This window comes from Pteropus medius, unplaced genomic scaffold (assembly GCF_902729225.1).
Source record: "Pteropus medius unplaced genomic scaffold, Ma_sr-lr_union100, whole genome shotgun sequence".
NCBI classification, from domain to species: domain Eukaryota; kingdom Metazoa; phylum Chordata; class Mammalia; order Chiroptera; family Pteropodidae; genus Pteropus; species Pteropus medius.
In genome coordinates this window covers 29,795,621-29,820,725 of record NW_024355205.1, presented here as the reverse complement: position 1 = coordinate 29,820,725, position 25,105 = coordinate 29,795,621, and the positions used below count along the sequence as shown (strand labels likewise).

Here is a 25,105-nt window from a genome sequence, read left to right as displayed (position 1 = left end):
AGGTTCTACCAGCCACGGGGTGCGGAAAGATTAGGAAAACCAGGGTAAGGAGTGTTTTAAAATGTGCCTTCTTACTAGGTATAGCAGGTCAGCAGATCAGAAGACGATTGCCATTGAAGAGATAGTTCGTTACAGCTCCCAAGAGGAGTGTCACACAGTGCCGTGCAGGGACATGCGTGGGGCCCCAGGGTCGGTCAGGAGATAAAGGGGCGAGGGGAAGACTAGGCGGAGCCTTCGTCGTGGTTTCTGAGAGAAGGGATGGGCGTGTAAGGGTAAGCAAGCTTATGGGCTGGTTTGAATCATTTCAATGGGCTCGGGGGTATAGGGGCCGCCCCAGTTGTCTGGTGTCTGGTCCCGGGGTGACTGGAACAGAGGAGTAGTGGCTGAGAATGTGACAGCTAATGGAAGAGAGTATGTGTGTGTGTGTTGGTGGGGGGGTGGCCACTGGATTGGTTGGAAGGCATGCTCCCAGGTCAGTGTCCTTTACTGTCTCTAGAAATTGGCTGTCCCTGGGCAGGGCAGTCTCCCTGGGGTCTGTAAGGCCCTAGATGTCAAAATATCAGAATAATAAGATAATCTTAATATAAGGAAGGTCAGGAGCAGCCCTTGAAAATCCAAACATGTGGTCTTTACGAACCCTGTTATCCCTTAACTCAATGTTATTCCTTAACTCAAACCCAGTTATTCCCCCCAAATAAACAGATAAATCCAGCAGGCCCTTCCAGTTGTCTCTCTTAGCCCCTTTTCCTTTCCTCCTGCAACCCTCTGTCCGCTTAGTCCTGTGAAAGTCACCTCGGAATAAGTGAGCGAAATTGTGAGAAGGGTGTCCTTTGGGCGTCCCGCCAGACAACCTGTGTTTGAACTCCCGCAGCCAGGACAGACCCGGCTTTCAAGGCGTTCTTAGATGCCCAGAACCCGAAGCAGCAGCATTCGTCCACACTCGAGTCTTACCTCATCAAACCCATCCAGAGGATCCTGAAGTACCCGCTCCTGCTGAAGGAGCTTTTTGCTCTGACGGATGCGGAGAGTGAGGAGCACTACCACCTGGACGGTAAAGCTGTGGCCCCTGACACGTCTCTGTGGCTCACGGCTCCATGAGCCTCCGAGTAGCCTTTTCATTCCACGCCCTCTTTTCTTCCAGTGGCCATCAAGACCATGAACAAGGTCGCGAGTCACATCAATGAAATGCAGAAAATCCACGAAGAGTTTGGGGCCGTGTTTGACCAGCTGATTGCTGAACAGACGGGTGAGAAAAAAGAGGTAAGGACCTTTTTCTTCTCGGGGCACACCTGTCAGTAAAGCTGGGTCGGTTTGAGATTGTTTTTAAAAGGTGTTATTTGTAAGTAAAATAGTTATGAAGATACTGGTTTTGTTGGTGGAACTTTTTTCCTTTATCCAAGGCTATAATGTGAATCTTTTTCTTCAAGCGACTTATTTTTAATATAGGAAACGTGATCCTAATTCTCAACCCTTCACTCTCAGGACCTCTGGTTTTGTTCTTTGTTAAGTGTGAGAGTGACTTCCATACCGTAGCCTGGGCTGTTTCTGTAAATACCGTTTAAGGCCAAAGCCATAACCTCAGAGATTAGAATAATAACTGCCGTGTAGTAGGTAACCAAAAAATATCTGTTGAGTGAATGAAAGTTTCGATCGATGATTCTGAATCCTTTTTTTTAACGTCTGCCTGAAAACTTCCTTAGAAGAAAGAGTGACGAGAACAGGTACACCTGAAGAAAACTTAGAAGGAACTATAGGTTTTGCCTGAGTCATTGAAAAGAGCTTATGTGAATAAAAGTGCCGATAATATAACGCTGAGATGAATCAGAGGGAGGGTCGTGATACGTAATTACATTCCTCAGCGCTTCTATACATTCTGACTCACCTGGGGTATTGTCCTTGGCTTTGCTTTCTGGCTCCAAAAAGAAAAAGAGAGGAGAAAAGCTGGAGGGAACCACGAAGAAAAACACTTCTGCTGTGATTAGGCAAGGGAGGTGGGGCCAAGGTTGGTTGTTTAGTCTAGAGAGAGAAAACAGGCTTACCTTCGGAGATATAGAGGGTTATTATCCAGGTTTAATTTTTATGTCCTCTGTGAAACAAAATTTTGGACTGTTAAATGATAATTTTCGGAGAGAGGTAAAATCAGGACATCTCATGTAGATGTAAAAGCTAACACAAATGAAGGAATTTATTTTACTCCTGTAATGTGAAGGCACCAGGCAGGAGTGTAACAATTTATTGGGAAAGTCGAAACAGCACAGGTGTATATATGAAGTGCAGATACATCAAGATGACTTGTAAGTGGAGACAAACTGGTTTTTCCACAGTGGGAGGAAGTCATCTAAATTACTACCAGAGTGGATGAATTGCCATTTGTCTTTTACCTGCACTTTACGAAGAGTTGCAGAGGAACTAAGGACAATGTACATGGTTGAAATCTGATGCCCTGAGAGAGGGTGCTGTAGAGCAGAGGTCCCCAACCTTTCTGGCACCAGGGACCAGTGCTCCTATGAGAATCTAACACCTGACGATCTGAGGCGGAGCTGAGGCGGTGATGCTGACGCTGGGGAGCGGCTGCAAATACAGGTGAAGCTTTGCTCGCCTGCCCGCCACTCACCTGCTGCTGTGCGGCCCGGTTCCCACCAGGGCACAGACCAGGGACCCCCTGCTGTAGAGAATGCATAGTTTTCCAATGAAACACAATTTACTTTTTCTGCATAACATTACCAGCAGAGCAAGAGGATGCCCTCGATCTGCTTGGCAGATAATTTAACCAACCAGTGTGTACAAAAGATGGATAGTGCTCCTTCTGGATTTAGGTCTCATTTTCTTGTAAAACTTTTATATTAAGAAAAACATACGCTTATTAAAGAAAAGGGCAAAATAAGGGAAAAGGCCAAGAGGAACAATCTACAGTTTCAATGTTTAGGTGTTTATTTTGATTAAAAAATTACATATATGTATATGCTTCAATAATTATATTTAGAAAGTAGTTTTGTACCTTGATCTTAAAATAACAGAATATTCATGTTATTCTAAATTATTCAAAAGGATTATTTAAATTATTGTGTAAGGTATTGTGTGGCTGAACAATGATTTACTTAATTCCTATCGCTGGGCAATTTTCTTGGCTTCTTTTATTATAGTACTATGAATAAGGCTGCAAACAGTTTTTGATCAACAAAGGACTTTTTCCTCCTCTGTATTTTAGTTTATTTCATTTTGACAGAAGTGAATTCTATTGGGTCGTGGAAATGAACATTTTCATTATATTTCATTGTATTTTTCATTATATGCCAAATTAATTTCTGGGTTTTAATGATCTTGAGAGCCAGGGACCATTATACTAAAGACTAGGAGGTGATGTGGATAGTGGGTTGAATTTGGAGAAAACGATGAATATGATTCAAACGTCAGAGACTATGAAAGGAAATTCAGCTTTGATGAAACTGCCTTTCCTCTAAAATGAAATTCTGACAATCAAGTAGAAAATCTTTCCAGCGAGGAACAAAGAGATAGAGTGCTATACAAAGTAGTCTCTTGTGAGCTGAGATTTTTGTAAAAAGAAATTTGCAAAAGATGGAAGGCGGGACGTTTGACTGCGTGCCCGTATTCAAGAGTAGGAGAGTCCTAATTCAGTATTAGGATGTATAAAGCCCAGAAAAATTAAGGCTTGTAAAGGAAGCCAGAGAAAGCAAAAAGAGAGAGAGATTACGTGTTAGCATTATAAGAAGAATAAGAAAGAAATAAACCCCTCCCGAGGGGCCAGTGATATAATACCGAAGACAGCTGATTACTCGAGAATGGTCTTCAAACTGGAAAGAATGACGTGGTCTTGATTCCCCAAAAATAAGACCCCAGGGAGAAGGGGGCCTGCCAAATGCCTCTCGGAGTGTATTTCGGAACAACCGTGGAAACTTAGGCAGACAGTTGGAGTTACACGAGTCATGTCAGCTTTCACAAAGGTGATTCCTGATTATTGTAAGTTCCCTCTTAATGGCAACATCCAGCAAAACCCTGAAATAGATTTATGAACAGTTTGTAAACAGTCAGGAATAGGAATCTTTATCAGCATCTGCCGGGAATGGTAGTTCTATATTGAGATGGTAACATTCCAGGGACACAGGGTACCTGATCCTGTCCTCAGCCAGCTTTCCGCAGGAGGTCCCTTAAGGCAGATATGTTCACAGAGGACAAAGGTGGCACAGGAACATTGTATGATGCAGCGGGGCCTTCACCTTCCTACCCCGTGTTAGATTCTAGGGAGTTGGGCTGGACCACACAGAGCATCCCTGTTGCTTAAGTCAGAAGAAGATGAAGCCTAAGGGGGCGTTTCCCCCTTAGATGAAGGGCCCCCACAATCCAGCTCAGCAGGACATCCCAGTCCTTGTTAGGGCAGAGGCTGCTCCATGGAACTCAGTCTTGGGGTTTGGGTGGAAGATTCAGAAGGGGACTGATAAAAGGCCAACAGAGAGGTGTTGGCCAGAGGGAGCAGCTCCGACCCCCTTATCACATTTGTCCTGTGGAAACGTGTCAAAAGAGAGAAACCGTATGCACTGGCACTGTCAGCCCGTTTTTACTGTGTAATAAACTACTCAAAATCTCCATGTTCACTACAGCAAACATTTATTTCACACCTAGCATGTAGGTCACCTGAACTTTGGCTTCTCTCGGTGAGTTTCAGAGCTTAGGGCTCAGTGTGCTCCACACCTCATCTTTCTGGATCCAGGCTGGAGCAGCAGTGGCTGTCTGGGGCTTGTCCTTTCTGTGGCTGGAAGGTGGCAGCTCGAGGGCTGGTGGAAATTTCTTATGCCAAGACTATGGGCCAAGGCTCATGGCCAAGCCCAAAGTCATCAGGGCTTTGCCTAGTCTAGTGGGAGGCACTAGAAAAATCACATGGCAGAAGAAGCAGATATATGCAGGCATACTTTGAAGATATCGCAATAAAGTGAATACTGCAGTAAAGCGAGTTGCACGAATGTTTTGGTTTTCCAGTGCACATAAAAGAGATGTTTACGCTGTACTCTACTGTATTAAAACAATGTACATACGTTAACTAACGGTACTTTATTGCTAAAAACCACTACTGTCATCTGAGCCTTCAGCGAGTCATAATCTTTTTGCTAGTGGAAGGTCTTAACTTGCAATCTGTGAAAAAACGCAGTATCTGTGAAGGCCTGTAAAACAAGCCCAATATAACGCGGTGTGCCTGTAATTCTATTAGCGGGAGAAAGTAGAGTTTGGACAATGATCTACCCTAGGGACTTTTAATTACTTTTGAAGACATACCCCCAAGGCTGTGGCCCAGATGATACCCGGGAATGTGACTAGTGTGTATAACCTTGTGTGGGCCAAGTGGCAGAGCCTGGCTAGTTCCTTAGCTGATACTGTCCTGGGGGTTGGTTGACTAGTTATTTCATACGTATAAACAAAGTAATATGATCGCTTACATTTTTTTTTTGTTACCCTTGGCTATACTATTAATAATATAGCTCAGTAATAATTAGGGTAATTATTACTCTTATAATGGTCTCATTTATTATAGTGGTGACATTACCGCTGGGTTCTGCGCTGCTGGAGCCACACACCTCCAGCACCGTAGCCTGGTCTGTTGGCATGAAAAGGGCAGTGCCATGTGGCAGCGTGTTTGGCCAAGGGCTGCTCAGTTGCTGCTGTGTCTAGAAGCCCATTCAGATCTCGAGCGGCAGAATAAACGAGAGCCGTTTCTCCTTGAGAAGCTCGACATCAAGTTTTCGAATATTTGGAGTGCCGCCTTGAGGCAGAGGGACTTGGGCGTGGTGTCTGGACACAGGGGAGTAGAGCTGGGAAGCCACTGGGTGGGGTGTGGGGAGGCATGTCTGAGGAAGAGCCTCCTAACAGTGTGTGGGGTTTACAAAGGGCGGGACGGAACTTGTTGCAAAGTCTCATCTTCTGGCGCAGAGAGAGACCCATGATCTTCCCACCCCTCCCGAGGCTGTCAGGGGCTGAGGGTGGGGCTTTTGATGGGCTTGGAAGTGGGCCAAAGACTGCAGTAAGAAAGGCAGACTTGACTGTTGTGAGGCGTAAACCCTGGACGGTGGGCGGAGTCTCTGGGTTATCTGTCTGGGTGGCTCTTGTCTGTCTGAGACAGTTTAGCATTTGACCTTCAGGGGTGTGGGACCAGACCTCGTGATTTCCGAGGGTCCCAGAGCTCACGCTGCACATTCTTAAAGAGCAACCTTCAAACTCCTCAGTGGGCTTTTCTCTTCCTCCTCTAAAGTGAAATCTTTAAAGTGAGTTGGAAGAAGAAGAAAATAATTGATTCAGCTGCTTCTCAGAAAGACCTTGGCTCCCAGGGGGTTTAAACTCACAGGTGTCCAGTTTGCTGGGGGTGGATCTTTGTCACTGTCTCTGATGGCCATTCCTCTCTCCTTGGGGAACTCTCTCTGTGAACACAAAATGTCTCCAACTTCATAGATCAGTTCTGACAGATTTACTGTATGTGTATTTCAGAACTCCGATTTGTACCTTTTTTTCCACTTTATTATTGAAATTCTGGTAGGCAAATATGGGGTAGAGGAAACAAAAACAGATGACCAAGTGTTTTTAAAGAAAATATTTTCATGAAGTAGAATTGACATCAGCCTGCTGAATTTTAAAATGTCATAAAAATCTGAGTGTTTCCACACCGCCCAGTAAGTTTTGCTTTGTGCCCGGTTTTCAGGTTGCCGATCTGAGCATGGGAGACCTGCTTTTGCACACCACCGTGATATGGCCAAACCCGCCAGCCTCTCTGGGGAAGTGGAAAAAGGAGCCAGAATTGGCAGCCTTTGGTATGTATCTGAAGGGGATTTGAGGGTGGGTGTAAGGGGAGGGTAGGAGGCTGCCTTATTTTTTCAAAATAACATTTCTTTTCCAAGGCACGTTTATTAAAATAAAGTTAATTACGGTTATCCGAATCAATCTTTCCTTTATGGCCACCAACATGCCACAAATACCAAATTGAACCTTCTGGCTACACTTGGCCACCCAACAACATGGGAGAGAGCGAATGGCTGTGCCTAAGTTCACCCCAGGCCTAAACACAGAGGCAGGAGAGGTGTTTTATTTTGTTTTGTTTTGTTTTCAACTGCTCTAAATATCTTTCTAAAATAATGGATTAATAATAAACCAAGGAAAAGTAAAGTGAAAAGTCAAGACAGAACTTTCTGTTTGAGACCCTAGATCTGAGAACTCTTACTTTCCTTCTGACTCTGCTCTGTGTGAAGCTGGGGTTTGGGACATCGGTTCCCAGCTGACCTGTTACGGCGGCACCAGCACCAGGAGCTCTCATCTGTTGTGAGGCGCGTCTCAGTCACATCGTGACTAATACTGAGGGAAAGAAGAGCTGTTTGTGAATGATTGATTTTTTTTAATAAACCGGTTCCGACGGATACAGTTGCGGGAACTGGAAAGCTCATGTGTTCGTACTATAATATGCTTTTTGAGAGACAAACGCTATGGGTTAGCACTCTGGGCATTGTGCGTAATTCAGGAGATATGGCTTGTTGCAACGTGGATGATCCTGTGGCCTGCAGTGTGTGTTGTTCCTGAGTATAAAACGATCAACGGCTCATGTTTTCATTTTATGTTGTGTTTTTTCCTAGCCTTTCCTCGGAAGGTTCATTGGTAGAAACGTAGTATAAAGGAACATAATATAAAGGAAGTCTAATCTTTGCATTCTCTTACCTTACCTTATTTGTCGGGGGCAAGAAAGGGAGGGTGTTCATTACTGCTTCTTTACTTGAACACAGTTTTTTCCTCCATGATATGAACAGAGTATTCCCAAATGGAACATCCTAGTGATATTAAATGAGAATACAATGATTTATTGGGCTTTCTACTTAGATGGCTCTGCCTTTGTAGATAAATTTAGTGAGATTCCCTACATTGTCAAAGAGCCGCTGTAGCTGGTGATGGCATTTCATTAAAAATAAGAAAGGAACGTAGCCGAGTACAGGAAAAACATGTGACTAAATATACTATACCAAGGAGCACTGGGATATTTTAACGTGGTGGTAGTTTTTAATAGGGGTGGGTGTTTGTGGTGATGAGGAATATTATTTATTTTCTTTTCTTTGATACCAGTTGTGTTTTTTATATTGCATTTTCTTCTCGGAGAAGTCTGGGAGCTCTCCGACGCTTCCTGGTAGGTCCTTTATGGGATATGGGATTCTGAAGTAAGTGACCCAAACCATCGACCTCTAATCTCAGGAAATAGTGCAACTTTCTTCTGAGACCGAAGTTGATGCGCTGCCAACGCAGCACCTTGATGTCTTAGTCACAGGACGGCTCGTGTGTACAGAATGTTGATGATCATCACCTTTAAAAGAAAAAGAGAAATAACTTATCTGGGCTTCCGCCTTGAAGGGTGTTAGATGTTCACCTTTTGGGGTGTAGAGAGTGTGCTTCAGGCTGGCAAAGGTAGTCAGGAGTTCTGGAGATCAAGGCCATGTCTAAAGGGATGAGGCAACCCCCGAAGTCAGTTGAGTGAAGAATAGCCCTCGAGGATCAAGGTGAGATTACGGGGGTGGCAGAGGTGTGCGTAGTCCAGGTGGAGATTCACTCTGGCCCCACTGCTGTGACCCAGCGTGGCTGAAGTTGGGGTGACCTGAGGCAGACTAGTAGCCTTCTTAGAGCCACAGCCACCGTGCCGTTGAGTTGTGGTTGTGAGGTGTGACGGGCTAGGGGCAGTCCAGACACAGTGCCTGGAGCCAGCTTCTTTGTATCGTCAAGCTTATTTTCCCGCAGTGGAGATTTAGGGCGACGGTACATGGAGGGGAGACTGCCCTATCTTAAGTAGGATAGAAAATGACCCAAGTACTTTGGTTTTGTCTCCAGAGGGCCTGGGGGCCCATCTCTGAGAATTCTCTGGAGCTTTATTCCCTTGTAATTCTGTGTCTGGCACACCAGGCATGTCACCTATGAGTCCCAGCTGTGCCTTAGGGTCAGAGTGTGAAGAGAAACAGAGACCTTCTCACGGACAACTAAGGATGGGCTGGAGTCACCCTCACATCCCTATGGGCACCAGTTCTTTCTTCCCCAGGAGGAGTCAGAATCACTGGGTGTCGAGCATTTGTGGTATTATTTAAAGATTTGTATGGAAGATTATGCTTAACTCCATCGTATCTCCCCACTCCACAAAGAATATAAGAGTAACGCTCCGCACTTCCTGCTTCTACAGAGTTTTCTGTGATTCAGCCTGTTTGGAAGAAGCGGAATTACATTCTACTTCATAAACCAATTATGAAGAACAATAAACTATAAGTTTCCTGAATTATGAACACCGTGTGTGTAATATTAGCTTAATCGACATAGCTATACATCACCTTAAACAATTGTTATTATTATCGTTAAAGGTGTTTGTATATTATTTCTCCAGCTGCCGAACTAGTACGTTTTTGTTAAATGTTATCGGCTGAAATTTTAAACTAGGTTATCGTTTTATTTTCAAAATTTATTTTTAAAATGACACTCTAGTCAAAGTCTCATATGTGACCCAGAAGTTTCCGTGGGAGAGGGGGCGTTTATTTCCATCTATTTAGGTGGCCGTGTTTATTCTGAATCTGGGAAATTTGTCTCAGGCTTTTGAGTTTCGCAGACGTGACGAGTGAGTGGAAGGTGGAGTGGGAGTTGGTAGCTGGGTCTCTGCTGTCTCTTCATAACTAGTGTTTATTACCACAGGGTATTGAAGTTTAGGGGGAAACCCCGGTCTTTATTTGCCATAACCGCTTTTATTTTACTTTTTTCCAGTCTTCAAAACTGCTGTGGTCCTTGTGTATAAAGATGGCTCCAAACAGAAGAAGAAACTTGTAAGACTTCGCATTTCACCCCACAGTTTGAAAGAATCTCCCTTTCTATCTGCTTCTCTGTTTTAGCGGCATAATCATAAGTCTGCCCCTTCGTCAGTCATTAGCCTTTTATGATTTTTTTCTTTTTCTGTTTCTTTTTTTTTTTCAAGTGTTGCTAAGAGCTCGAGGAAATGGCCTGACCTGCCTTCTTTCAGGCAGGCTCACGTTTAGAGCATGGAAGTGAATAGTGTTGGGTCTGCCGTGGCTAGAACCTTCTTAACACTATTTTTTTTTTCTCTTGTTGTTCTTCCTGCCCCTCTTCTTGTTTCGAGATCCCTCTTCTCTTTCCTGTGTCTCTCCTTTACCTGGATTTGGTTAGCAAACGTGTTCGCACCCCTCAGCATACTTATCACATGGCCTCTTCCTCTCTACTGGATGAGTAAAAGTACACACACGGTCCAGGTCCTCCACACAAGAACTGGGTCCCAGTGTCACTGGTTTAGAGAAGGGTGGGGCGTCTGACTAGCACCGGCTAGAGCAGACCGTTCTCATGCACCTGGTTCCTTTTCTTCCTACAGGTAGGATCTCACAGGCTTTCAATCTATGAGGAGTGGGACCCTTTCCGATTTCGGCATATGATCCCTACCGAAGCTCTGCAGGTTCGAGCTTTAGCAAGTGCAGGTAAACTCTGAACGGCTGGGTACGTGCGTCTCCTGTGTGTGTGAATTGTTTTTCTGAATCCACGCTCTTGGTCTAACCACCCTACCATCTTTTTTCTCCGCTCCTTACCTCTCTTTTCCCTCCATCTGTCCATTGCCTCTTATTTGCCCCACCATTTATTAAATATTTGTATGAGAGGAAGTGAGTGAATGAATGAACGGAGTGAATGGATGTAATGCCTTCCGTATTGTTCCAAGGAATTCTAGTCACTCTGTTATTTATATTAATTAATAGTATTAGGGACTAATACCTGAGTAGTGATGAGTCTCCTGGAAAGAATCCTTGAAGCCCACAAGCAGATGAAAGCCCACTGACTTGCCTTTTAACTGAAAGACCTGAAAAGACCAAAGCACAAAAAAAGCCACTGAATACATTTTTCTTTCTGATAGATTCTAAATCTTTGTATCGGTGTGAAGACTTTGAAATGTCAGTTCTTTTCCTGTGATCCAAATAGCAGTGAAGTGAGTTCTTGGATAGCAATGAACATACTCAAAACTAGATGATGCTTTAAGCATATGAGAAGTGAACATCAACAGGGTATTGACTGACTCGGAGGCCCCACCCAGGGCTTAATTTGAGGCTGATCTAGGGAGGAACTACCAGGAGTGGCTCTCCTGGACCTATCCTGGAAGGGGCACGTTTGGGGGACAAGTAGAAACTTTCAGGTGTCTGGGAGTAGAGAGACGCCATGGAAGTGTCAGGTGCACGGAGGATCTGCACTCCTACTTCATGCTCCTGATGGGAGTGTTAAGTTCTCAGTGTCCTGTTGATGTGGCTCATCGTTTTCCTGTTTCCACTTGTTTCTACATCTACGATCCTCATAAAACCCACTTCCCCTATGTGATGGGGAAAAACCTCCTGTAATATTTTATGAACCTTCGATGACTCACCCAAATTAAATTAAGTGCATCTTCCTTCACAGTTGTTATGCCTTGTGCAGTAGAAAACCTCAAATGCAAATACCACGTTGGATAAACATATTCGGGATGATTATTTGCCTTAAGAAGGTTTCTATCTCACCTTCCAGGACAGAAATTTACCCTGGTGCCTTTTTACCAGTGATTTGATTTATAAAATTGATGTACGTGTGAATTTGCGGGGATCCGTAGGTTGGAGATCTGCAAAGAGCTGTGATAAAACTTTGAGGCTTTGGCTCTTAAATATCAGTGTTGTCTAACTTTGCAGTCTTAGGCTGTAAATTATCCAGTTCATATATTTATAAATGAGGAAAGCGTATGTTTATAGCAAATTGCTGCAGGTTCTCAGCCAGGAATTTTGCCTTCATTGGGGCCTAAATAAGTACCTCAAGACATTACATTTTTAAAACAAAGCCATAGTTGTGGCGTGACATTCCATTCTCATCGTTTATTTTTCATTTCAATTAAATTTGAAACCATCAAGATAAAACCCTATTTTAATGGAGTTGTAAACACTAGCCAACATGTCCCTCACTGTGAAATACATTTCAGTGGATTGTATTGAGAATCAGAACATGGAATGTCTAGGTTTTTATCTTAGTTTGGAAGAGCTCATGACACTTTTTGCAAATGGGTCCTGGTTGGGGTTGAATAATGTGGCACAATGAGAGTTCGTGACCAGAATTCTGAACCCACTGGCCAAGGGTGAGACTTCACAAGGTGCAGTCATGGTATTTGTCATAAATTGTCTCCCACAAACACTTTATTCATAACTTCAAATGATACACGTTGCAAGGCTTATAAAATAATAATATGGTGTTGCCAGCCAGGTATTACAAGACTTAGAAATTACCTTAAAATGTAAATCTTTATTACCTTCTCATCATACCATTTTTGGTTCACACAGAGTGGGCACCGAGGCAGGGCTGAGAAAGAGAAGCCCCATTTGGACCTGCTATAGTCCAAAGCACTGGACCCGGTCATTCCCGGGAAGGGGTCCCCCCACAGAAGATGAGGGTCTGCCTCTTTTTATCACCAGCCTGGTGACATCTGCACTGGAATCCTGGGTTCTGTCTAGTCCCACAGGTGCCAAAACAGCTAATCGCTTCATTGAAATAATTCAGCTAAATAGGCCGTGCACCTGGAAGGGTCAGTTCTGCGATCAATGATTATCCTTGTAGACCATCTAGAAGGAGATGGTTGCAACTGGAAATTTTTCGAGCATTCTTTTCCTTAGCACTCGATAAGTTTTCGAACACTTGGTCTTCTTCGGATCACGGGGTCGTGGTCAACTTCCTTTGGTCCTATGCTGCTCTGCACAATGTGATCTTATACCGAAGCATGGAAGATGCTTTTGTAAAAATGTGAATCGATCTCTTGGAAACATGCCCTAATTTATGCTTGGTTTAATTTGCCTAGATGCAGAAGCAAATACCGTGTGTGAAATTGTCCACGTAAAATCAGAGTCGGAAGGGAGGCCGGAGAGAGTCTTCCACCTGTGCTGCAGGTGAGCCTGGGGCTGTGATGTGAAGACCGTGCCACTCAGGGGGAAGAATGTGACTGTGCTTGGTGTCTCCCAACCCGCTCTGGGTTCTGCAGACCAGCCTGGGCATCTCTAGACTCTATGCTTTTGCTTATACATTTGAGAAATTATTGAACACATTAAATGACATTAATTGGATACCTTAAACTAATTTTACTAGAATACAGACAGTAATCTGGTTAATTCAATATCTTTCTAAAAGGAAATAGGAATTTTCAAATATATTCAATGATCAAATGTGGGCTTTCTTCCCATGTTTACATTCGGTAGATTAGAAGGAAGTTGTTGTCTTATAATATTTTGTTTCGGTGTTTGGATATGTTGTTTGTTTAAACTGTAGCATCTCTGAGATGCAGCTGATGGAGAGTCAACGGGGAGGAGGTGAGAGTGTGTGCAGGTGTCACCAGGATTCCTCATCACGTACAGAAACATCAATGTAGGGAGGTTGGTGCAGGTTGCTCGGTTTCATCTGCGGATCTTGAGTGGAAGCTAAACTTACAGTGTGGGCTTCTACTTATTTCTTCTTGTTCTTTCCCTCTCTCTTTCTCTCTCTTTTATTTCTGCCTAAAAATGTCAAGATAGATGATCCCAATGGGCGGCATTCTGATACGATCTCATTTATACTTTAATTGGATCTTAGGTATTCAGTAATTTCCTTGATACTTACCCAATACCCCACACTGTGGGGAGTAGTATGCTGTGGGTTGCCCACAAAACAGAATTAATATGATGATGATTACAGTATTTGATAATGATATTGCTATTGTAATAAGAAGGCATATTTACCAAGCATGAGCTACGCTAAGCATCTTAATGCATTATTTCATTTAGTCAGACTGTGGTACTGCTGTGATCCCATTTTACCAATGGGGAACCAAGGCTCATAGAGGCTACTTTGCCTAAGACCTTATATAATGGCAAATGAACACTGAGTTCAAACTCACGTGGGTTTGGCTTCAAATCCCATGTTTTATGTTTCTATATCACCGATCTTATTGGGTGACAGGGATCAACAACGGGCAGATCCCAGGGAGCGTTTGAGACTAGAATTGAAAATTTTTTTTTTCAAATAATCTACATCTCGTTCGAGCAGCATCTTTACCATCTATTTAGGTGAATATACTTGTGATTTTGTTGGTAAAATCCACGGAGTCCAGTGAGCGGACGCCTAGAGATGCCGTATTCTTTGTTAATAAGAAATACCAGGTGAAACTTAACCTGGGAAGAAATACTGAGAATGTTAGTAAGAAAAACAATTCTTAACCTACGAAGTATTTTTTACTTCGAGAATTAGGGTTCGAGAAGATTTGTTTTCTTAAAAATGTAGCATTAATATTTACATGTTGAAATGTCTTGTAAGAGGAGTTGATCTTTAAAAGAACCCAACTCTAGAGGAAACTAAAGATGTTGGGACATTGGTCTTTGGGTGCTCTGTAGAGCTGTAAGGATCTATGGTTCATTTGTCTGTAAAAACATTTTAGAATGAAAAGCTCTGCCTTACGTACCAAGATCAGAATTTGGCAACTTCTTGGTGCAAAATTCATCTATTGGTCCACCTGTTTATTAGTGGACCACTTTGTCGTCCCAAGTTGGCTGCAGGAGAGAATTCTGAAGCATAAAGGGACAGGCATACCTGTGTTCTGTCCCCAGCGATGAAGACACAGCTCAGCCCAGAACTGGGGATCTGGCTTCTGTCTTTAAGGTTTGGTCCTCGGGGATATTTGCTTAGCTGCACCTGATAACATCAGAAGTTCCCCGCGTGCTAAGCACTGTTTCCTTAACGTGTATAAATCTTCTTTTCATAGCTCCCCAGAGAACCGAAAGGATTTCCTGAAGGCTGTGCATTCGATCCTCCGTGATAAGCACAGAAGACAGCTCCTGAAAACCGAAAGCCTTCCCTCGTCCCAGCAATATGTCCCTTTTGGAGGAAAAAGATTATGTGCGCTCAAAGGGGCCAGGCCAGCCATGAGCAGGGCAGGTACTGTGGGGATTCAGACATTCAAGATCCCCGTCACCCCCAGTCCGCTGTAGGGCTTGAGTGAGCTCGAAATCCTTGTTGAGCAGGGTTTAGATGTGGCCTTTGGAGCTAACAGTGGGGTACGGGTCTTCCCTGGTATGAGGTTCCTTGACTCTGGCCTCTTTCCCGGTGGCTCCCTGGGGACCCACGCTTGGTTTACCCCTCTTGTCCTCCCTCCAGCTTTCCCTTCGCTGCCCTCCTCCTCCTGGCTGGTGAGCTCCTCTCTCGTTCGCCAAGCTGGGAGCCGAGTACCTTCTCCTTCTGGAGGGGCTGTCTCAGCCGGCTTGAGGAATGAGAGTCACTGCTTTGCATGACAGCCAGCTTTGTCGAGCAAAAAGCAGTATGTCATGTCTCAGCAAGGTCGCGGCCCATCCTTCTGAGAACACGGTGGCTTTATAGTTCGGAAACTCAGCGATGCTTGTTCTCAGTAAAGATTCCATGTTCGGTAGACCAGATGGCATATCAGATTTCTACCCTTGCCTTGTGCCTGCAACTTTATTTTCAGCTTCAGTGTTAATTTGGGCAAGCCTTCAGCTGCTCTCGGAAAAAAACAACCTAGAGCTTAAATGACCCCAGAGTAAATATTCTTTTAGGGCTAGAATCATCACCTTGGAGCAGTGAGGAAGGAAGATCAATACTACTACCTATAATGACAATAACACATATCCAGGAAGAAAGATATTTCTATAACACGTAGGTATTAATGACATCGAGATACTCATTCCTTTCTTAAGAGCCAGCCTAGAATTTTGCAGGGGAGAGTCCAGTGAAATAAGCTTCCTTTGCGTTTGCCAAAAAGGTTATGAACTTTGTCCCAGTTGCCTTTCCACCGGTGGACGAGGCTCAGGTAGCCGTGCGAATGGTTGAAGGTTTCCACAGACGCAGCCTACATAGCTTGACATGGGATATTACAGTCTGTAAGCACCTTAAGTTTAACTGATGTTAGAGGGTTAGTTATCTTGAATCTATTCTCCCTCCAATCAGTTGATAAGTGTTTTATTGAAAACCTAGGGTGGTGAACACCCAGCACTCTCCTGGGTTCTCCAAAATATCCTAAGAGCGATGCAAACCTCTATATCCTTGATTTCTCACAGAGTCCTTGTGTAGAAAGCTTCTCTGATCCCTTTCTAGCTCACAGTAGAGAACTTCACCTTGGAATTGTCTCACCTGCTCCTTTCCTTTGCCGGGGAATGTTTAATTAGGACCGTGTTCCAACCTCAGGAACCCCCGTCTGTCCTTGGCCAACTTTCAGTTGTTAATCAATGAACCTAAATTCAGAGCTGCATTTACTTTGAAACTAAGCCCAAACACTCAAAAGTTGTCCCGTTGGGATCCCTTGTAGAAAGAAAACATGACCAGCCCACACCCTACACAGCATCATGAATTCCAGGGGACAGCCTTGATGTCAGAGCCTGTGGGCTTTGGCTGATTGGAAGATTTTCTGTCTGATGGCTGATTTTTGGCTGAAGAAAGTCTCTAGCTTTCTACTTTTGAAGCTCTTCGCTATCATCAGGACCTGCATGTTAGTTGATTTAAAAATGGTGTGTGAGTGGGTAAGCACAGCACTAACCGGTCAGTCTAAATGTTGAACCCTGGAAATGCTCAAATCAGAGTCTCTCTGAACTCCATAAGGCTGGCTGGGTTATTAAGTATCCTTTTAATAAAGGATAGAGACTCATGTTTCATTATGCATCATCATGGCTACCCAGGTAGTTTATTTCTCCCTCTGTTCTGTTCGAATAGCACAGTAAAGCCGGACATCCTGTCTCAATAATTATAGCTCTGAATATAGTCTAGAAGTACTGTATATCTGCCAATAACCAACTGAAAAATTTTTCATTCCCACATTTTATGAAAATTTTCAGACATGTAGAACAGCCGAGAGAATTGCACATTCATACCCACCATCAATTGTCAGTATTTTTCTATATCCTCATGATCGCATACCTATCCATCTCTCATCCATGGACTCATCTTATTTTTGACACATTTCAAAGAAGCAGACATTAGCACACTTTGCCTCTAATACTTCAGCATGCAGAGCATCGACAAATATTTCCAATGGCCCAATATTGAATTGAGGGAGTTCAAATATAGTGATGGAGAGAGTCTGGCTCCATTATGAAGGCATTGAGAAAAAAAATCACTTCTTCCCAATAGTAGTTGGTTATTCCTTTTTTCCATTCCCTGCCCCCCTGGAAATGGGTTTTATTCCCCTCCTGGAATGAACGTGATGTCCATTTGTTCCATGTTTTAAGATGGTAGAACACTTAGGAACGATGATGGAAGGAAGCACAGGGATTCGGGGGGAGAGGATGGCTGGAATTGGAGCCAGGTCAGCCCATTGTCCAGCTCCTCGACCTCCTGCCTTCTGTATTTGAAGTCAAGGCTACGTTGGGCAGAATAGTCATCTTTCAGTGGCACTGAAGCAATTTTAATGGTTAGGGCTTAGGTTTTAGGGACGCAGCTCTCAGTTGGTGTTGAGGCTCTTGCCCTCCGTGGGCTGTGTTGTGTCTCACCTTGGTGTTGAGGCTCTTGCCCTCCATGAGCTGTGTCGCGTCTCACCTTCTCGTCTGTAATGCGGCAGCTACTTCACTAGCAGTGAAGCAGCTGTGTTTCCATGGCAGCTGTCTTTTGTGTGTGTGTGTGTGGTGGGATTGTTTGTATGATTGATTGGGTGCCGTCTTCTGTTTATTTGTTTGTTTTTAATAAATCTGGCTTCCTAGAGGGCGGTAGGATGAAAGAATGGATTCAAAGATTTGTTTTTCTTAACCGTTTGTCACTTTACACAGCACTTTTTTGATCGGCCGCCTGGGCGTCATATATGATTTAGTTTTCATCCCACTCACGCACTGATATTTTAATTGCTTTTTAGAAGCGAAATCGGTGAGATAGAGAACAGTCTGGTAGATTAAGCCCATTTGCTTAGCCTCACGGTTCATATGGGGGTTGTCAGAACGAGGACAGGGAACTAACTGGAGACTCTGTCTCTGAGAGCCCCTCTTTTCTGCCGTCTCTTTAAGAGGGATGCTGTGCCCTTCCTCCAACTGCAGATCCTCAAGGAATGCTACCTTTATTTTCCCAGAGAGCAAGATAACTCAGACCAGGGCTTCTGCCTCCTTGAGATATTATAGTGATTTCTGCAAAGACAGCGAGACTCTAGAAGCACCCCCCACCCCTTACTAAAGACCCATTCCAGCTAAATGACTGCCCCGGGGATCCTCGGAGCCCTGCGCCGCGCACGGGGCGTTGTCAGGTTTAAGGGCACTGACCGATGCCAAGGTCAGGGGTCCACGTGAGAGCAGCAGGCATCGGCATCACCTGCCTCCCAGGTGCACAGGTAGAGAAATGGATTATTTCGGAGGGAGTCGAACTCCCTTTTCCCCTGCGTCCCTCTGTCTCCCCTTGCCCTTCGGTCCAGTGCTAGGACGTCCTCTAAGTCCAGGCAGCTGTGTGAGGCAGAGACTCCGAGGCAGACTGGTGAAGTCTGGACTTTAAGCCCCGAATAATATCAAGCCATACCGTTTAGTGTTTCTTTGCTTTGCTCTCTGGATTTTCATCTCATGTAAAGCACGTGGGGGTTTTATTTTTATATTTTTGTGTGTGTGTGCAGTGTCCGCCCCAAGCAAGTCTCTGGGGAGAAGGAGGCGGCGACTGGCCCGAAACAGGTTTACCATTGATTCTGACGCCATCTCCGCCAGCAGCCCGGAGAAAGAGTCCCAGCAGCCCCCCGGTGGCGGGGACACTGACCGATGGGTAGAGGAACAGTTTGATCTTGCTCAGTATGAGGAGCAAGACGACATCAAGGAGACAGACATCCTCAGTGACGATGATGAGTTCTGTGAGTCCGTGAAGGGCGCCGACGTGGACAGAGAGCTGCAGGAGCGGCTTCAGGCCGCCTCCATCGGTCAGCGGGAGAGAGGACGGAAACCCCGAGACAGTCACGCGTCCCGCATGACGCAGCTCAAGAAGCAAGCTGCCCTGTCGGGCATCAGTGGCGGCCTGGAGAGCACAAGCGAGGAAGTCATTTGGGTTAGGCGTGAAGACTTTGCCTCGTCCAGGAAACTGAACACGGAGATCTGACTGACGGCGTCCCTTCCCCCTAGAGCGTGTGTAGATACTTTCCCCGCCCCGCCCTCACTCTGCCCCGGTCCCGCGCCCTCGAGGAGGAGCACGTCCCGTAGGTCGCGCTCTTGCACACAGTCTTGGCAGCTGACGTTGCTCTGAAGCCATCGTAGTCACCCAACTTCATCATTCTAACGACATCGGAAGGGATTGTTCAGAACCTCACATCCGCTCGAGTCCTATCTTCTGTACGTTACTAAGGGCTTTTATTTATTCTCAATCAATCAGGGCCCGAAGAATTTAAAAAAAAAAAAAAAAGATTCTATAGCACTGGAAAGCAGGTTACCCCAGGAGTTTAAGTATGTACAACAGACGAGTTTAAGGAATAGCACAACAAGGGATAGTAATAAAGATCGCTCTGTCTGAAATCAATCCAGAGCCATCTTTTAGTTGGGAAAACACGACTTCACACGCAAAACAAAGCAACTGTACAGCTTGCAGTGTTCTTCCTCCTTTCCTTCGTAAATGTCTGAGAATATCTGTGTATTTTAAGGATGTGTGAGTCGAGGGTGGAGATTTATGTTTCGATGAGCCCTTTTTTTTTTTTTCTTCTGTTTTGTCTGTAGCTGGTCTCACTTGATGTCAGTGTTTGGAAGTTCTAGTTTTTGCATAGAGTTATAAAGATGCCAAAACTCTTGAAAAAGAGATCCAAATTTATCACTTGAAAAAAAAAAAAAAAAACCTAAATGCTATTTTTTTGTATTTTACCTGAGATGCAGGGGCACAAACAGATGAGAATTTTACAGTGTTAATGTAATTCTGAGTCTAAAAATGAGGATTTTACCTTTTACAGAGAGAGTAAGGCATGGTGATTTTATATTTATATATGAAAGGCCTACAAGATGCCCACACTTAGGAGAAACTTTTTTTCCCAAGAAACAGATTTTTTTTTTTAAAGGTTTGAACCTCTATTTGAGATGGGAGCTTGGTGGAATTAAACACGACACCCGAAGAGGCAGTGTGTGTGCGTTCGTGTGTGTGCGTGTGTGTCGCATATGGAGGGGGAGGGGAGACTCCTTCTCATGGGGTTGCTATGGTGACCATTGGTTTTCTTATCAGAGTTGCATCTTCATTCATAGATTACCTACGCCTTCCCTGACAGTCCATAACCAAACCTCCTAACAAAACAACCTCTTCAAAAACATGTCTTATGTTTAGAACACGTTCTTCATGCCAATGAAACAGGGTAAACATGCTAAAAACCTAACATCTAAACAGAGTTCTAAATGGGAGAGCAAAAACAAGTTAAAGCACTTTCAATTTAATTTTTTAAAAAAAGGTTTATAGCTTTTTTTTTTTCCCCCCATTTCACAATGTCCACCTCCTAAGAAGGGTTTAAATAATATGAAAACTTTCTTTTTGGGGAAAATATCTATTTGGTGTTTGACACATCAGTAGGTACTTTAAAGACCTGAATTTTATAGTAGCTTTAGGAATTATATTTTATAAAAATCAGTTATGACTTTATATTTCCAGACAATAGAGAGTTCAGAACATCATGCTCTGTGCCCCTGCTTGCTTCACCCGCTTTCCTGCCCTCTCTTCCCGCCCCCTTTCGGGTTTCCAGGGCTTTGAGCTTGATCTTTTGAAAGTTTTATTCTATTAAATTTTTGCTATATCTTCTGATTTTCTTAAAAAGCTTTAGAATGGTTTCTATACCCTTTGTATCACTGCATTGTTCCATATCATCTCCAGTTCGATTGTGTCCGGATGGAAAGCTGAGGCTCCTCAGTGTCACATTTACTTAGTCCCAGTGCCGCGGGTCCGTCAGAAAATGCTGGAAAGTCTTGTGCTAGCAGAGGGTGCCATTGTCTCTTGTACATAAGGTCATGACGTGTCTATGTCAAAAGTTCTTATATATTTCTTTTATAAGCTGAAAGAAGGTCTATTTTTATGTTTTTAGGTCTATGAATGGAACGTTGTAAATGCCTGTCAAACAATAAAAATATTGAAAAGTGTCTGTGCCTTTTTGAATGGGAGGATGGATAGGAGCTATTAGTGGGAGATAATTCCTGGGATTGCTCCCTGTCCCCCAAATTATGATCATCAAGGGAAAACTGACTTAGCAGAAGTCAGTTTTGTTTTTTTTTAATTTATTTTTTATTGAAGTATAATTGACATATTAGTTTCAGGTGTATGGCATAATGACTCGATACTTTATATACTGCAAAATTATCACAATAGCCCAGTTAACATCTGTCCCCACACATAGTTACAAAACTTTTTTCTTGTGATGAGAACATTTAAGATGAACTCTCCTAGCAGCCACTTTCAAATATGCAAACACAGTATTAACTATAGCCGCCATGCTATACATTACATCCCCATGACTTAATTCAGTTTTTAACTGGAGATTCATACCTTTAGATCCCTTCACCCATTTTACCCATCCCCCACCCACTGCCTCAGGCAACTGCCAATCTGTTCTCTATACCCCTGAGCTCAGATGTTTTTGTTTTTAGATTCCACATATAAGTGAGATAATATGACATTTATCTTTCTATTAGAGCTTGAAGTTTCAACCACACATACACCAAAAAAGGCATTCAAGTTGCTTGGCATCTTGGTCTACTGATTTGGAAAACAGAAAATGGCACAAACTAGGGATCTGTGCCCACACCGAGCACTAGTTTCCAGTTTCCTGCCCCCTCCTGGTGGGAGCAGGCTGAGGGGTGCCAGGCCGAGGTATTGGGGTGAAGTGCAGAGCGTAGACCGGCCTGGCTGGGTGAGCTCTTGAACCCAGGGTCTGCCTCCACATTTGGTTACGAGGTGTCTCGCTGCCTGGGTCTCCCAGAGAATCACATGCAAAAGGTAAGTTCAGTCCCGGGTGCCTTACCCCTCCCTTCCAGTCCTGATTTTACTTTTCAGTCCCTTGCAAGCCTCATGCAGTCAGCTTATTCCACCCACACCTGCCTTCCAGGTGAACCGGCTAGAAGAATCCTCTTAGCTATTTGCTCTCAGTGTGGTTCATGGACCAACAGCATCAGCACCAGAGCTTGTTAGAAATGCAGAACCCTGGGCCCCACCCAGACCTACTGAACCAGAACCTGCATTTTAACAAGATCCCCGGCTGATTTCACATGCATGTTCAAGTTTGAGAAGCATTGGTTTGGGGTCTCCAGATGGTTCGATGCTGAATTTTGATTCAGAGCACATACCTGTTTATTTTAAGTATATTCAGGCTCTACTGTACCAATATACACATTTTAAAATACGAATACATTTTAGTATCCAATGTATCCCATTTGGAGTATGACCGAGTGAAGCCAACTTGCACCTGATGAAATTATTCCAACAGTTTGTGCTTGATCTAAGCGAGGTGTGGGCAGCTGGGGTTGCTTTCCTTACCCATCGCTGAGTCTCTCTGTGGAGGAGCTGACTTTGCAAAGTCGAGGGTGCAGAAATAAGCTTCAACCTCCTTTTTTTACCCCAGTTTAATTTCTTTTTCAGATTCCCACTTCACCAGGCTGTCTGAAAACACCTCGGTTCCCCCGTCTGTGGTCACCCAGGTTTCGGGAGTTTTGGGGTGGGGTCCTCCCCGTGCACAGGTTACTATCGCTGTGACCGTTGTTCTTGTCCACAGGCTCTATCTCGATTGGCGGTGGACTCCTTAGTGTTTCCTTTTGCCCACCTGGAGCACCTCTGCACCCAGGTCCCTGGCATTAGTGTCTTGCTATAGAAGAGAATCCCTTAGAAAAAAGTTTTTTTATTTTCCACGATGGTTCCTGGGCTGTTACCAGGATGGCTTGCCCACATTCTTGCCACTTCCATCTTCCAGACTTAACTCTCTTGCTTGTATCCCAGCCAGCGGATATGATACAAAGCTTTCCATTTGTGTCGGGGCTGGGGGAAGAAGCAGTGTAGACAAGCCCTCATTTTTCTCTGGACTTTTTCTCGATAGCCAGCTTTTATCTGAGTGTTATGAGCAATTTCCGCTTTCCATCTCACCACAGACCTATCCCGGAAGAGGGAAAAAATGAAAATACAGGGAGAATAATAAAACGAATACTCAAAATATTCATCCACTTATTTAAAAAATGTGTGGGATTAGAATTGCAGCACCACTTTCCCCAGAGGCTTCTCTAAAAGATGTCGATGTTCAAATACAGAGTATAGGTGTTGTTAAGTTACTGTCTGGTTGACTGAAGCAGTGGTAGAAACCGTCTCAAAACATGTCCCTGGGATCACTTTCTTTCCATTGTCCTCCCTGTCGTTCATTACTCTCCCCGCAATGACAATAGAATGCGTCATATATTAAATATCATTTATCTAGAATAGTTCATTCTGGTCTATTCCAAACTTTCTACAGTATGAACTAACTTTTAGACTATAAATTACCCTGATTCAGCAGAACGATGTCCATCCCCTAGTCGACCTCCACCATGTGCTCGGTTTAAAGTGATGAATTGGCAAGTCTTCATGTCACTGCTTTTAACATCAGACTCTTACTACTGGCGGTTTCTTACTTGGGGACAAGAGGTCTTGTGCTGTTTAGTGACTTGGGGTTATTACCCACATGTACACCTAGCTTTCTGCAGTCAACTACTCTCAGGTCAGAGAGCCCTGATAACTTTTTTCAAAACCTCAATTCGGGATCTTTAAATTTTTTAAAAATCAGAAGCCACTATAGAACAGAATCCCTTAGAAAAGTTTTTTATTTTCCATGATGTTTCAATGTGTTCCACACCCAGATCAAACCAAAGCTGGGTTTCTTAGCCAGTGAGACCCTCACAGAGTTGCTGTCACCTTTCTGAGCCCCAGCTCCATCCTCTTTGGCTTTGAGACTTGACCTCTTTTCCTGAAACCTACTTGGGGCTTCCTGGGCCGTTCCCAGGAACTCCTTGGTTTCTGAGTTGGCTGTCTTCATTTTAAACAGATCGTCCTATATTCTGTCCTATATTCTGCCTGGTGTTATTGCCTTGCGCTTTAAACAGTTATGGTCGGTTGACTTTAACATGTTTGCTTTCAATCAAGATGTTAACGTTTTGGCTTTCAGTCCTTCCTCACTGGTTTCTTAATGCATGTGTGTGCATGTGTGTGCAAACACACTTACAAAATGGGTTTGTACTATTTTATTAACATGCTATTTTATTAACCTGATTTCTACTCTTAAACATACTAATTGTGGACATTTTCCTATGACATTATAAATAGGTCTACATCACTTTGAGTAAGAGGTCCTCAAACCCTGGGCTGTGGACCAGTATTGGCCCTTGGCCTGTTAGGAACCAGTCGACACAGCAGGAGGTGAGTGGCGGGCAAGTGAGTGAAGCTTCATCTGTATTTGCAACTGCTCCCCAGCGCCAGCATCACCTCCTCAGCTCCACCTCAGATCATCAGGCATTAGATTCTCACAGGAGCACCAGTCCTTGGTGCCAAAAACGTTGGGGACTCTGCTATGGCTACGTAGGAATCCATCTTAGTGGACTGTAATTTACTATAATTTATATATCCAATGCTCTGCTGATGGACAGTAAAGATTTTAGTTTTTACTATCATAAAAAAATACTGTGAATATCTATGTCATGTATTCTTTGTGCATGGGTCCAATGCTTCCTTAGAGTACAGTCATAGAAGTAGCTTCGAGTGCTTTGCTATGCATTTTAAACATTTTGATGCACATTTCTAAATCGTAGGATGCCGTAATTCCTATTTGGCTTTTGGTGAGTGGTCAATGTTCTACTTCCTGTCTAGTGTCTTCACTTTGTCACAGAAATGCCTATGGCTCTGCCATGGGAAACAGGCTTTTTGCATCTGAGCTTGTATTTTGAGTTTTGAGCCAAATATGCTTATGAACTGTGCCTTCTCCTGGTTCTCCCCCTTTCCTCCAATCCATACCCAGTTTTACTGGAACGCTTGGCCATTTGTCTCTAGGATTTGGAGTACTTACAGCGACATGAACTGAACACCAGTGCATTTGCTCTTTCAAAACTTCAGGGATTTTCAATATCTCTCACCCCATACAGGCTGCTTGTTT

At 43.9% G+C, this 25,105-nt stretch overlaps 1 protein-coding gene across 7 annotated transcripts in view; it reads left to right on the top strand.

The window, feature by feature from the left end:
* The window catches only part of TIAM1 (TIAM Rac1 associated GEF 1), a 326,413-nt gene extending 305,327 nt beyond the window's left edge, over positions 1 to 21,086 (top strand). For all 7 annotated transcript variants that reach the window (XM_039857285.1, XM_039857282.1, XM_039857283.1 and 4 more), the window contains 8 exons: positions 872 to 1,051; positions 1,142 to 1,260; positions 6,701 to 6,809; positions 9,769 to 9,827; positions 10,385 to 10,487; positions 12,863 to 12,950; positions 14,792 to 14,964; positions 18,617 to 21,086. In XM_039857285.1, the coding sequence (XP_039713219.1) occupies positions 872 to 1,051; positions 1,142 to 1,260; positions 6,701 to 6,809; positions 9,769 to 9,827; positions 10,385 to 10,487; positions 12,863 to 12,950; positions 14,792 to 14,964; positions 18,617 to 19,086 (1,301 nt within the window). In that variant the 3' untranslated portion in view covers positions 19,087 to 21,086. The remainder of the gene's footprint in view (positions 1 to 871; positions 1,052 to 1,141; positions 1,261 to 6,700; positions 6,810 to 9,768; positions 9,828 to 10,384; positions 10,488 to 12,862; positions 12,951 to 14,791; positions 14,965 to 18,616) is intronic.
* The last annotated feature ends 4,019 nt before the right edge of the window (positions 21,087 to 25,105 follow it).